This window comes from Oncorhynchus keta, chromosome 7, assembly GCF_023373465.1.
Source record: "Oncorhynchus keta strain PuntledgeMale-10-30-2019 chromosome 7, Oket_V2, whole genome shotgun sequence".
NCBI classification, from domain to species: domain Eukaryota; kingdom Metazoa; phylum Chordata; class Actinopteri; order Salmoniformes; family Salmonidae; genus Oncorhynchus; species Oncorhynchus keta.
Window position 1 is genome coordinate 14,591,195 of NC_068427.1, and position 14,246 is coordinate 14,605,440.

At 41.8% G+C, this 14,246-nt stretch overlaps 1 protein-coding gene across 12 annotated transcripts in view; it reads left to right on the plus strand.

Annotated features, from left to right (window-relative positions):
• The window catches only part of stxbp5l (syntaxin binding protein 5L), a 258,352-nt gene that overhangs the window by 141,074 nt on the left and 103,032 nt on the right, over positions 1-14,246 (plus strand). For all 12 annotated transcript variants that reach the window (XM_052522027.1, XM_052522030.1, XM_052522028.1 and 9 more), the window contains one exon: positions 1,107-1,207. In XM_052522027.1, the coding sequence (XP_052377987.1) occupies positions 1,107-1,207 (101 nt within the window). The remainder of the gene's footprint in view (positions 1-1,106; positions 1,208-14,246) is intronic.

Sequence of the window (14,246 nt, forward strand, 5' to 3'; positions counted from 1 at the left end):
AAGATGGTTACGCTGTCAAACTGCAGTCAAGTCAAGACCCTGGTGACGACGACGAGCTCGCAGATAAGCTTCCCTAAGACGGTTCTGACAATTTGTGCAGAAATTTGTTGGTTGTGCAAACCCACAGTTTCATCAGCTGTCCGAGTGGCTGGTCTCAGACGATCTTGCAGGTGAAGAAGCCAGATGTGGAGGTCCTGGGCTGGTGTCGTTATACGTGGTCTGCGGTTGTGTAAACCAACACTTTACATGTTGCGTTTAATATATTTGTTAAGTATACTTGTAGATGTACCATATTTTGACTGTAACTAGACATAAATATTCAGGGGACCAGGACTCTTTAAATGTTATTAATGTCAATTATGTCTTCAAAAGGAAAATTCAAATTCAAAATTACAGTTGACACCTGGGTTTTCTCATGTGCTCAAATGTTGTCACGCGTAGTTTCATGGTATCACATGTTGAAATTTTGCGTCCCCATCTTGTCACATTTATTGCACATTCATTTCACATAAAATCATATTCTGATACATATGTTGTCAGTCACGTGTAGTTTTGTTGTTATCACGTGTTGTTTCACATGTTGCTTAAGATGTTTTCACATTAACTTCACTTTAAATCACACAAGATCACACAAGATCACATGTTTACATTTGAAATCCATGTGGTTTTTCCATAAGGGTTCAGTCTTCCTCCCAACTTTTGAAACTGATTTGCATTTATTATAAGTACCATTCCTTGGCAGGAGTATGCAGTAGCTCAGGGGTATGTATTGATCGTAGTTTGTTAGACAGTTCGAGAGTCAGAGTTCATTATGAGTAGCATTAGTCCACGGTTTACATAGCAGTGATCAGCATAGTAATGATGGAGTCAGTGTACCAGGGTTGGGGTCCAATTGAAGGCAGTTCATTCAGGAATTGATAAATGTTTTGGAAATAAATACTGTCTACTTTTCAGTTTATTGAGAAGTCATAAAAAAATGTCAATCATTTTTTTCTATAATTTAGTTATTATTCCTGTTTACTTCCTGAATTGACTACCTTCAATTCGAATTGATCCCAATCAAGTGTACTGACTGTCTGTGTTCTGTTTGTTTGTCTCACCTTCAGGGGGCGCTGGTTACGGCATGTGCAGACGACACGCTACACCTGTGGAACCTTCGCCAGAGACGCCCAGCCATCCTGCACTCGCTTAAATTCAACAGGGAGAGGTATGTACTCTACGTGCGGTAACACACACACACACACGACCTTGCATAAAGGCATGCATCTTTTCTGTTTGACATCTCGTGGCTCGATGAGATGGATTCTACTTCAAGGCCAGAGTATGCCCAAATATATTCAAGTTAGACAGAATAAATCTACATGTCCCAAGGTTCACCGTCAAAGTTCTCAAACTATACTCAGAGTTCAGCAAAAGCATTCACCACAATGCTGAATGTCACAAACATCAACATTTCCTCATCTTTCAAAACGCTCTGGGTGAGCATTCACACATTTTCTGCATGACCCTGTCTGGCCTGAATATGACAGATGTATTGTGTAGAGGTGTATGCTGTGCAGAATGTGGGAGCATGGTGGAGTTTGTGCTGTCTGGCTGAAAGGGTTCATTCATCCTCCCTTAAGCCTTCCAGGCAATAGAGGTGGATGGGGCATAGGGAAGAATCAGTCATAGATACTGTAGTGAATGGTGGAAGTGAGTAACACCCTAGCAGGGATTAAAACCTGGTTCGTCTCACCCCAATATTACCCTAGCCATAACAGGCATATAAAGGGGTAATTCAGGAAAAATATTGGTGTGAAAGACTATATTCTGTTCTGAAATCTGATATTTTGTAGTTTTGTAAAATGTGTAAAGTTTTATGGCCTCTCCATCTATTTTTCTTTCTCTTTCAACAGTAAATTGTATGCAGGCACCGATAAAATATTGGAGCAAAGTTTGAAAAGATCCTAAATTATCAAAACAGCCGATACTACAGTGTTATTAACTGACCAATCTCACCACTCTCTTGTCCTGTGGGGCAATCTTCGGGTGATAGGAAACAGAAAAAAGCTCATTCAAACACTTTGTACATGTTGTTTGAGTGCTTGAAGAAGAGAGAGGGAAAGAGATGCTTTGGAAGGATCTGTTTTTGTGTGTTGTGAAGGTCTTCCTGCGTGAATATTTGAAAAAGAGAGAAACAGAGAGATCCTCGGGGAAGATATTTTGAAGGTCTTTCCCATTTTGACTCATGAATATTTCTTTTTCTGTGACAATGAAAAATGTCCTAACCTTTGAAGCCCCATCTAAGAAGAAGGTATGAATGATAGAGTTGTAAAGCCTTCATTATATGAGTATTCTGCATGTGTTCGCTTACAAAAAAAAACACACTCACAGCAGGATTTGAGTCCCTGGCGGCGTAGTGTGTTACTGATGGTAGGCTTTGTTACTTTGGTCCCAGCTCTCTGCAGGTCATTCACTAGGTCCCCCCGTGTGATTCTGGGATTTTTGCTCACCGTTCTTGTGATCATTTTGACCCCATGGGGTGAGATCTTGCGTGGAGCCCCAGATCGAGGGAGATTATCAGTCTTCCATTTCCTAATAATTCCTCCCACAGTTGATTTCTTCAAACCAAGCTGCTTACCTATTGCAGATTCAGTCTTACCAGCCTGGTGCAGGTCTACAATTTTGATTCTGGTGTCCTTTGACAGCTCTTTGGTCTTGGCCATAGTGGAGTTTGGAGCATGACTGTTTGAGGTTGTGGACAGGTGTCTTTTATACTGATAACAAGTTCAAACAGGTGCCATTAATACAGGTAATGAGTGGAGGACAGAGGAGCCTGTTAAAAAAGAAGTTACAGGTCTGTGAGAGCCAGAAATCTTGCTTGTTTGTTATTGACCAAATACTTATTTCCCACCATAATTTGCAAATAAATTCATTAAAAATCCTACAATGTGATTTTCTGGATTTTTTTTCTCATTTTGTCTGTCATAGTTGAAGTGTACCTATGATGAAAACTACAGGCCTCTCTCATCTTTTTAAGTGGGAGAACTTGCACAATTGGTGGCTGACTAAATACTTTTTTGCCCCACTGTATGTTGGTCAGTGACCGTTGGAAGAAGTACAGTGAAAAGAACAGTGAAGTTAACGCTCTGTCTCCTTATTTATCTTTTTTTTTAAATATAGAGCTATTTTAGGCATTGAACACATAACTACTCTTCTACGTTAGAATGAGATTGGGTGTCTGGAAAGAACTGCGCTGTTAGAGTTAATCAGTTATTAACTCAAGTTAGATTTTTGGAATTTTAGTGAACAATTTTTTCATTGCATTGTCTGAAAACGTTCAGAATAGACTGAAACAAAATTGATAATACATCATCTATACAGTTAAAAACAACAATGTGATGTCAAGACAAGTTGATCAATTTACCTGATTTTGCTCAGCGGTACTTCAGACAAAATCTAAACTGCAATATTCTTGTAATTATTTTTGTGTAAAAAAAAACTTTGATTTCAGCTCAGTTTGAACAAATTCTAAATTTACGTGATCCAACGACATGGTGACAGTTTGTGTTGATTTCACATTGAAATCACATTAGTTGGCAACTCAACCAAATATAAATCAAAACTAGACGTTGAACTGACGTCTGTGCCCAGTGGGTAGCTACTTATATTCCTTCAAGGTTACCCTCAGTATGAAAGCAGATAACAAGATAAGAGGTATGTCATTCAACCCATCTCCCTTACCGAGAATAGTGGATGTCAGTTTTCAATTAACAGGTCAAGGGAACTGCCACATTGAAGGTGGTATAAAAGCTCCATTTACACACGAGGTTCATTGTTGATAACGCACAATGTTCACAGGAGTTATGGCTGTGTTTGAACAGCAGTAAGTTATATCTGAAAGTGAAATACATTTCAGGAAGGCAGGGACTTGAATTGAGTCACAACCAGCTGCTCACCACCGCCACATCTCAACACACAGGACCAATAAACCTTGAGAAACAACAGACAACACTTCTAGATTCCACTGAAAATCCATCAGAAATCCCTCTGCAATGTTAATCTAGGTAACAGGATCTTTAAATCATAAAGCTACTTTGTGCACACTCTTTAAAATGCCAACGGTTTAGGGGTACGCGTGTGATGGCCTCCTTAATGGCCACTAAAATGCTACATTTAATCCCTTTTAGGCCGTGACAGAGAAACTTCCTATGAGTCATGGTGTGTCTCAAGGGTCCAATGTTGAACATTTAGACCAAGAGTCAGACCCGAGAGGCTCCTGAACACTTCAACACCCATAATCCACCTGGTCTGTACTGGGTGGCCATTTTTCTCTCAAATCTACCAGTAAACTCCAAACACTACAGTCCCCAGAAAGGTTGTGCAAAAATGCTGGCTTTGTCGTAGCCATTTTGCGTCCAACCCAATAGCTCAGATATGGTCTTACTAGCTTAACATTCTAGCTGAATGTTTTTGTGTAGTGTTTGTCAGCCCTGTCCGAGGGTCCCTTTGTGTGTGAGTGATGTTTAACACTCACTGATACCCCATGTGTAGGATTAAAGGGATGGAAAACACTCCGGCAGACAACTCTTTCCTTCTCTCTATTTCTGTCTCCCTCCATTCCCATATCACAGAGAGCCAGACAGGCCTAAACCTTTGCCTAGTTAATTGCCATTAAAGTCGTTTAAACCTGAGGAATTGAATTACCTTTCCTGGTGATAACTGCAGTCCGTGTGACGTGGGGGAATTGCAGAGCAGGGGGGAAGGAAGGTGTTTTTAATAGATTTCCACTAGCCACCCAGGTGGGAAGTGCATGGGTTGCAGAATTGAAAATGTCCGGGCATGATCATTCCCATCACCCTCATATAGTACATTTTCTGTGATGGCACTGATTATTTCTGGTATGACGCCAGTGTGTGTTTTGGCCAGGGAATTTTCACATCATGCAGATGCTCTTCAGTTGTTTGTGTTGATTTCAGTAACAACATCTAATCAAATCAAAGCTTATTGGTTGTGTACATAGATTGGAATAACAGATGTTAGTGCAGGTGCAGAAGACTGCTTATGTTTCTAGCTCCAACAAGGCAGTAATATCTAGCGATGCAATAAACAACAAAAAACGACAAAAAAACAACAGAAACAAACAAGAGATTTAAGAAATATCAGAACCAGCAATATCAGAGTCTGGAATGTATATTTACATATACACGGAGTGTACGAAACATTAGGAACACCTTCAGAAAATCCTCAATTTGTTGGGGCATGGACTCTACAAGGTGTCGAAAGCATTCCACAGGGATGCTGGCCCATGTTGACTCCAGTGCTTCCCACAGTTGTGTCAAGTTGGCTGGTAGTGGATCTCTACTCTGAATAGCTCATTCCAACTCATCCCACAAATGCTCAATTGGATGGAGATCTGGTGACTGGGCAGGCCACTGCAGTAAGCTGAATTCACTGTCATGTTCGTGAAACCATTCCAATCCTAGCCTTGTGGCACGGAGCATTGTCCCATTATTTTGTAGCCCAAACGGTTCGAAACGTTCCCAAAAACAGCTGTTGGCACATTACCGGTACTGACTTGGAGATGAGTCTCCTGACACTTGTGGGGGTCGTAAAGAAAAACGGATATGCGGAAGTGCGATACTGGCGGATGCGGTGGATTAATCCTACGTGTTTTGGTCAACGTTTCATATGACCAGGAAAACCTTCTGGACATCAAAACAGCGATTACTAACCTTGATTTGGATGAAGATTACTAACCTTGATCAACTGAAGAACTGTAACATGTTTCACCGAGTCGTGGCTGAACAAGGACATAGAAAATATAAATCTAGCTGTTTTTTCTATATATCGGCAGGACAGAACAGCTGCGTCTGATAAATTGAGGGGGGTCTCTTTGTCAACAACATTGTCTTGTGGTAAACCGTGGGGTGTTGAGCGTGCAGAGATCGACATAGAGACAGGGAGGCTTTAGTCCGGCAAAAACAAATTTACTAAAACAGAAAATAAATATATCAAAGAAATATCTTAAGTTTTGCTTGGTCTTCCTTCTCTCTCTTAACTGGTGTCTGTCTCTCTCCCTTCTCTCCCGCGGTGTGCCATCGCGCCTCTTTTATTTAGCCTCCACGGCTGGTTGGCACTTTCCTCTAATTACCTCCACCTAGCTGTCCGTGTCGGGGTGCCCAGCTCCCGTATTCCCAGCAGAGGGAGCCAACGTCGCCTCACGTACCTCCCCTCTATTACCATCCCCCAGGGTAGACCTCCTGGGATACCACAGTGTGTACGATCCCTGATTTAAGGAAGTCTTGAGGTTCTGCCCGCCTGAGCTAGAATCCCTCATGAAACTATAGACCAAAGTATTTACCAAGAGTGATTTCATCTATATTTTTCAAAGCCGTCTATTTACCACCACAAACTGATGCTGACACTAAGACTGCACTCAACCAGCCATATAAGGTCCTAACCAAACAAGAAAATTCTCACATAGATGTGGCGCTCCTATTAGCCGGCGAAAAAACTTTAGATCACCTCTACTTTACACACACAGATGCATGCAAAGCTCTCCCTTGCCCTCCATTTGGAAAACCTGACCATAACTACATCCTCTTAATTCCTGCTTACAAGCAAAACTAAAATAGGAAGTGCCAGTGATGTGCTCAATATGGAAGTTATCCAATGAGGCGGACGCTAAGCCACAAGACAGTTTCGCCAACACAGATTGGAATATGTTCTGGGATTCATCCGATGGCATTGAGGAGTTTACCACATCAGTCACCGGCTTCATTAATAAGTGCATCGACAACGTACTCCCCACAGTGATCGTACGTTCATGTCCTAACCAGAAGCAATGTATCACAGGCAACAGCCGCACTGAGCTAAAGGCTACAGCTGCCGCTTTCAAGGAGCGGGACAAAATATGGACGCTTATAAGAAATCCCTTTAGCTCTCCAACGAACCATCAAACAGGTGAAGCATCAATAGAGGACTGAGATCGAATCCTACGACACTGGCTCTGAGGCTCTGCAAACTATCATGGATTATAAAGGGAAACCCAGCCACGAGCTGTCCAGTGATGCCTCCCAGATAAGCTAAGTGCCTTCTACACTGCTTCGAGGCAAGAAACACTGAACCAAGCATGAGAGCACCAGCTGTTCCGTCCTCCGTAGTTGATGTGAGTAAGACTTTTAAAAAGGCGGATTAGCAGGATGCGTACTCAGAGCATGTGCTTACCAGCTAGCAAGTGTCCTCACTAACATCTCCCTGACCCAGTCTGTAAAACCCACGTTTCAAGCAGACCACCATACATAGCCGCTGGAAGAAGGAGAGGGTTACATACTGCTATATCGGTCTCCTAATACAGAAAGAGTGAAGGCCCAGTGCACTACTTATTATTAATTTTGTATTATTTATTTATTTCAGATTTTTCAAGGGGTGCTGCAGCATCCTCAGCACCCCTACTTCCGGCTATGCCACCACAGTCCCCGTGCCCAAGAATGCCAATCTAACGTGTCTAAATTACTTTCTCCACGTGACACTCAGCTCTGTAGCCATAAAATGCTTTGAAAGGCTGGTCATGGCTCACATCAAAAGCAACATCCCAGACACCCTGGGCCCAATCCAATTAGCATACCGCCCCCAACAGATCCACAGATGTTGCGATCTCTATTGCATTCCACACGACCCTCTGCCTTCTGGACTAAAGGAACGCCTATGTGAGGATGCTGTTCAAATCAAATCAAATTTTATATCAAATACAACTGTAAAATGCTTACTTACAAGCCCTTAACCAACAATGCAGTGCAAGAAATAGAGTTAAGTTTATTTTGTAAATGTTTTCTTAAGTATAAAATAAAATAAACAGTAACGCAAAAAAATGACAATAACGTGGCTATATACAGGGGGTACCGGTACCAAGTCAATGTGCGGAGGTAAAGGTTCGTTGAGGTTCATTGACTACATCTCATTCAACACCATAGTGCCCTTCAAGCTTATCACTAAGTTAAGGACCAGGGGATTAATATACCTCCCTCCGCAATTGGATACTGGACTTTGTGATGGGCCTACAGGAAAAGGACTACATGGACTACAGGAAACGGATGCTGAGCACGTCCCCATTCACATCGGCGGGGCTGTAGAGGAGACGGTCGAGAGCTTCAAGTTCCTCCTCTGTGTCCAAATCGCTACATCCAATCAAATTTTATTGGTTAAATACACGTGATTAGCAGATGTTATTGCGGGTGTAGCAAAATGCTTGTGCTTCTAGCTCCGAAAGTGCAGTAATATCTGACAAATTACACAACATATACCCAATACACACCAATGGTCCTAGCACACCAACACAGCCGTGAAGAGGGCACGACAATGCCTCTTCAACCTTAACTCAATCCACCACCCACCTATCTCCTACCCCACAACACTGACTCAGTATCGGTACGCTTTGTATATATCCTGTATATAGCCTCGTTATTGTTATTTTATTGTGTTACAATTTCATTTTTTATCTATTTGTTAATTTGCCTAATTTTTAAGTACATTGTTGGGAAAGGGCTCGTAAGTAAGCATTTCTACATATATGACGGCGCATATGACAAATACAATTTGAAATGATTGAAGTGACATCAATAAGGGATCCTAGCTTTCACTTGGATGCACCTGGTCAGTCTGTGTCATGGAAAGATCGGGTGTTTCTATTGTTTTGTATACATCTGGTATGTACAGACAATATGGACAGTAAATGAATAGAACTGGTTGATACAGCAGTCGTTATATTGGAGGAACCATGACTAGAATACGATATATACATAAAACAGTATGTAAACATTATTAAAGTGACCTGTGTTCAATGACTCTATGTACAGTACATAGAGCAGCAGCCTCTAAGGTGCAGGGCAGGGTACCGGGCGTAGGCCGACTAGTGATGTCCGTTTTCAGTCTCTGTGTCCCAGCTTTTATACACCTGTACTGTCTCTGACTTCTAGATGGTAGAAGGGTGAACAGGCCATGGCACAGGTGGTTGAGGTCCTTCCTGTGACACCCATCGGGGGATATAGATGTCCTAGAGGGCAGGCAATGCGTTGGGGTGACCGCACCACCCACTGGAGAGTCCTGAGGTTGCGGGCAGTGCAGGTGCCATACCAGGCAGTGATACGGCCCCACAGAATGCTCTCGATGGTGCATCTGTAGAAGTTTGGGATGTTCTTAGGGGCCATGTCAAATTTCTTTAGCCTACTGAGGTTGAAGAGGTGCTGTTGCACCTTTTTCACTACGCTGTCAGTTTGAAGGGACCATAACAGGTCTTCAGTGATGTGCATGCCAAGGAGCTTGAAGCTATTGACCCTCTCCATGGTGGCTCCATGGTGGCCCCATTGATATGGATGGTGGCGTGCTCTCTGTTGTCTCACATATTTCACAATCAGCTCTTTCATTTTATGACGTTGAGGCAGAGGTTATTTTCTTCCCAGCACTCTGCCAGGGCTCTCACCTCCTCCCTGTAGGCTGACTCGTCATTGTTGGTAATCAGGCCTACAGTACCAGTGTTGTGTTGTCAGCATTGGAGACGTGTTTAGCATACACAGTCATGGGTGAACAGGGCGTACAGGAGGGGGCTGAGCACGGACCCCTGTGGAGCCCCTGTGTTGAGGATCGGTGTGGCGTAGGTGTCGTTGCCTACCTTCACAACCTGGGGTTAAATAGTTACATAGCATCGTATACAGCACAGACAGAATCTTCACCTGGGTGGGTTCCACAAAGAAGAGGTTATCATGAGAAAAACATTGTGCATGCTGCTAAATTCAGGAAGTCTAGGACCCAGTTGCACAGGGAGCTGTACAGACCCAGAGCCCTGAGCTTAGTGATGGTCTTGGAGGGCACTATAGTGTTGAAGGTTGAGCTGTAGTCGATGAACAGCATTCTCACATACAGTAGGTATCCCTCTTGTCCAGGTGGCATAGGGCAGTGTGCGGTGCGATTGCGTCGTCCATGGATATTTTGTGGCGGTATGCAAATTGTAGTGGGTTTAGGGTAAGGTGGAGGTGATATAATCCTTAACAAGCCTCTCAATGCACTTCATGATGACAGAAGTGAGTTCTGTGGGGGGATAGTCATTTTGTTCAGTTACCTTCACTTTCTTGGGTTTAGGAACAATGGTGGACATCTTGAAGTAAGTGGGGAAAGAGATAACTACACTCTGGATAACACAGAAAACGTCAAACGTTCTATAGATCCTCAGTTTGATATGCTTGAGCAGCAGTCAAATAAATCATCCAATGAAACAGAGGAGAAATGTCCTTCCAAAGAATCAAACAAAACAATGGAAGAGGAGGTGGTTACAACAATGTCAAAGAAGGACAACGCATTGCTGGCAAGAATGAACATACAGCTACAAAAGCTTGATCTATTGCCCGGAGTAATAGAGGGCATTGAAGCCCTCAAGGTAGAAATGGATTACAGCAACAAATTAATGGAAGAAATAAGGACTAAACACAAAATCTTGAAAGCGACAGTAGACTCCCTACACTCAACGACAGAGAAACTCCTGAGTGATAACACTCAAATGAAAGCGGAGCTACTTATACTTATATATATTTTTATACTGGGAGTGAAGGAGAATGAAAATGAAACAGAATAAAAGGTGAAGGGATTTCATGAAAAAATGTCCAACAAACAGGTGAATAAAATTGATTTCCAAAGGGCGCATCGTTTTGGTCGAAGGGTTCCCCAGAAACCCTGGCCCATTGTTGCTAGACTATCCCATTACAAGACGAAGGTGGCCGTGATGGAAAGGGGTAGGGAGTTGAAGGGCACACCATTCTCTATCAACGATCAACTCCCCCAAGAAATAAGAGAGATGACACATCCTTTATTCCATTTTTTAAAAACAGAGCAGAGAACCAGAATGTGCGCTTAGTATTGGATAAACTGTATGTAATCAACCAGCTCTTCAGGGACTCAAAGTTTACAATGTGGCCTCCTAAGCTAGTTCCCAATACACAGAATTACACAACACTACACATTACCACTCTACACAACACTACACAAAAACCACACTACAGCATTACACCACACTACACAAAAAAAAAAAAATGATTCTCATCAACTTTTGGAAAAAACTGTTGTTGGTTTTTGGCTCCATCAGGCTACTAGGCCTCGAACAATCCATAACGGGCTAGGTGCCCTTACAGTCCTATAAACTTATTTTGGTATAGCTTATTCTTATTCTTACTTATTCTTGAGTCTTGGACAATGCAGATGTAGATTCACGTTTGAGATAATCGGCAAAAGAAAAGGGGTGATTTACAGGACTGCACAAGCCTTAAAATGTTAAATAATGGTTTGGTGTTTATTCGTATTTGATCTAAACTGAATGTAAGGCTCGGAACATAGTTATATTGTGGCTACTCAGATGTGAATTAGAACGAATAGTTTTGATGTATTGACTCATTTCATAAGGTTATGATACAATATAAAAACATAAAGGATTTAATATAATAATGTGCTCCGACGCACATCGGCAATCCGTTAGGCCCATGGTCACCAGGGTCGGTTGAATCCGCCTGCTCACGGCTGGTAAATCAAAACAAACTAATGGTATGCTACATTAAACTGGTAAAGCCAATAGTAACTGGTTTAAGAACGTTTCTCTGTTCCACTCAGATGGAACAGAGAAAAAAATAGCCATTTAACGTCATCAATTTAGCTGGTGGTAACTTGTGGCATAGAAACCGTCTGGAATGCGGTTTTAACCAATCAGCATTCAGGATTAGCCTCGCCCGTTTCAAAAATTTGGATGATGTACTATTTTTGGTGTTGTGATGTATAAATTGGATACCAATCATCAGTTTGGGGAAGGCCCTTTCCTGTTTCAGCATGACAATGCCCCCGTGCACAAAGCAAGGTCCATACAGAAATGGTTTGTCGAGATTAGTGGGGAACACAGGAGGCTGTTGAGGGGCGAACGGCTCATAATAGTGGTCCCAACGGCGCAAATGGAATGGCATCAAACACCTGGAAACCACGTCTTTGATGTAGTTGATACCATTCCACCTATTCCGCTCCAGTGATTACCATGAGCCCGTTCTCCCCAATTAAGGTGCCACCTACCTCCTGTGGTGTGATAAACTTGACTGGCCTGCACAGAGCCCTGACCTCAATCCCATGGAACACTGACTGCGAGCCAGGCCTAATCGCCCAACATCATTGCCTGACCTCACTAACGCTCTTGTGGCTGAATGGAAGCAAGTCCCTGCAGCAATGTTCTAACATCTAGTGGAAAGTATTCCCAGAAGAGTGGAGTCTGTTATAGCAGCAAAGGGGGGACCACCTCCATATTAATTCCCATGATTTTGGAATGAGATGTTCGATGAGAAGGTGCCCACATACTATTCGTAATGTTCTGTATTTGTAATGCTAGAATATAACAAGGATGACATGTGAGCACATTTCTTTTGATATATATTTTTTCTTCCAAATAGGCAACGTGCAAGTAATGAACATTTAAGAATGGTTCTTGTTTTCAATTTCTTTCTCTCGTTTTACTGACATTCTGATCAAATGAACTGAATGAATAACTTTCCTCTATAGTGTTTGTAGGAATGTGAATAAGTGAGCCTATAATGTTTACGCTGAATTTTTTATTTGGCAAACGGATTTAATGAACTGAAAGAAATGGTCCAAGATATGGCTTTCCTTTGTTTCGACAACTTGCAAAGTGAGCCGATAATGAGCAGCTGTATACAGACTTGGTGAGATATACTGTACATGGAGGAGGCTTAATCAAGCTAGTCGTCTTGATTACTTTCTTGTATCCTTCACGCTAGCACCAAAAGTAAAAACGTATTGATGGGGGAAAAATGCAGTCGGACCCTCAAATAACTGGCATCCACATCACTCTTACAGAATTTCCACATATAAGCAAAGCCTACTGGATGACAACCTGTTTTTAACCAAGACAAAGGATTTTTACAACTGACTTTTTCCTGCATGAACATACAGCAGATCCCCTTGTAGTGTAGGACACTATAACATGTGGCTTTTAAAGGTCATGCAAATAAAAAAAATCTGCCAACAGAGTTCATATTATTAACAATGAAATAGAATAAATAACAGTAGAGATAGAATCTTCAACATAGAAATGGAACCAAAAAGAATTGACAGAAACTTAATTATAAAATTGTATTTTGAAAGAGGAAGCAAAGTAATTTAAGCATACATTCTCTTTTCAGTCTCCTCCATTTCCACTAACTGAAGTTAACTGTAAGGATTTTTTCCCTAATAATAGTGTAAAATTAACAGCTGTACAGAGAGACTTGCACGAGGGCCAAATTGCAGAGGAGGAACTTCTAGATGCAATTAAAGCCTTTAGGCCATGGAAAACTCCAGGGCTGGATGGCATACCAGTTGAGGTACAGTATATGAAACCTTTGATCTACTCAAATATCCACTAGTAGTATGTTTCAACCACTCCTATAAAAATGGTAAACTTTCAGGTACTCAGCAATTATTATTGAAACAGGAGCCAGGTGGTGTGTATAAAGTGCCGGTCTATCTAAAAAACTGGAGGGCCCTTACAGTTTTTTTTATTTTTATTTTTTATTTCACCTTTATTTAACCAGGTAGGCTAGTTGAGAACAAGTTCTCATTTGCAACTGCGACCTGGCCAAGATAAAGCATAGCAGTGTGAACAGACAACACAGAGTTGCACATGGAGTAAACAATTAACAAGTCAATAACACAGTAGAAAAAAAGGGGGAGTCTATATACAATGTGTGCAAAAGGCATGAGGAGGTAGGCAAATAATTATAATATTGCAGATTAACACTGGAGTGATAAATGATCATGTACAGGTAGAATGATTCTAAGAGCCTGTGACTGACAGTGGCCTTAAAAAATTATTACAACATTAGGTACATTTTTTTCAATATTCAATTATTAACCTATCATCATTAATATAATGTTTTGTTTTCAATGTACTAATAAAATGAGCGGTTTCTTTTTTTAAATTACTTTGTCAAAAAGTAAACATCCAGAGAGCCTCCTGCCCCCTGCCCCCTGCCCCCTGCCCCCTGCCCCCGAACAGTACTTGCTAGCAGCGAATTGCAAGTGAGGAGTGTCGGTGGAGCATCATGTCTCAGCTTCCTAAAGAAAAATCTGGCTTCCAACAATGAAAAGAAAGAAAAAAAAGATAGGAGAGAGAAAAGAAAGGATGACAGTATGTCACCCCATTTCTCAGAAAGGAAGGTGGGTGTCGTCTGTGAGTGGTGGAAATGAAC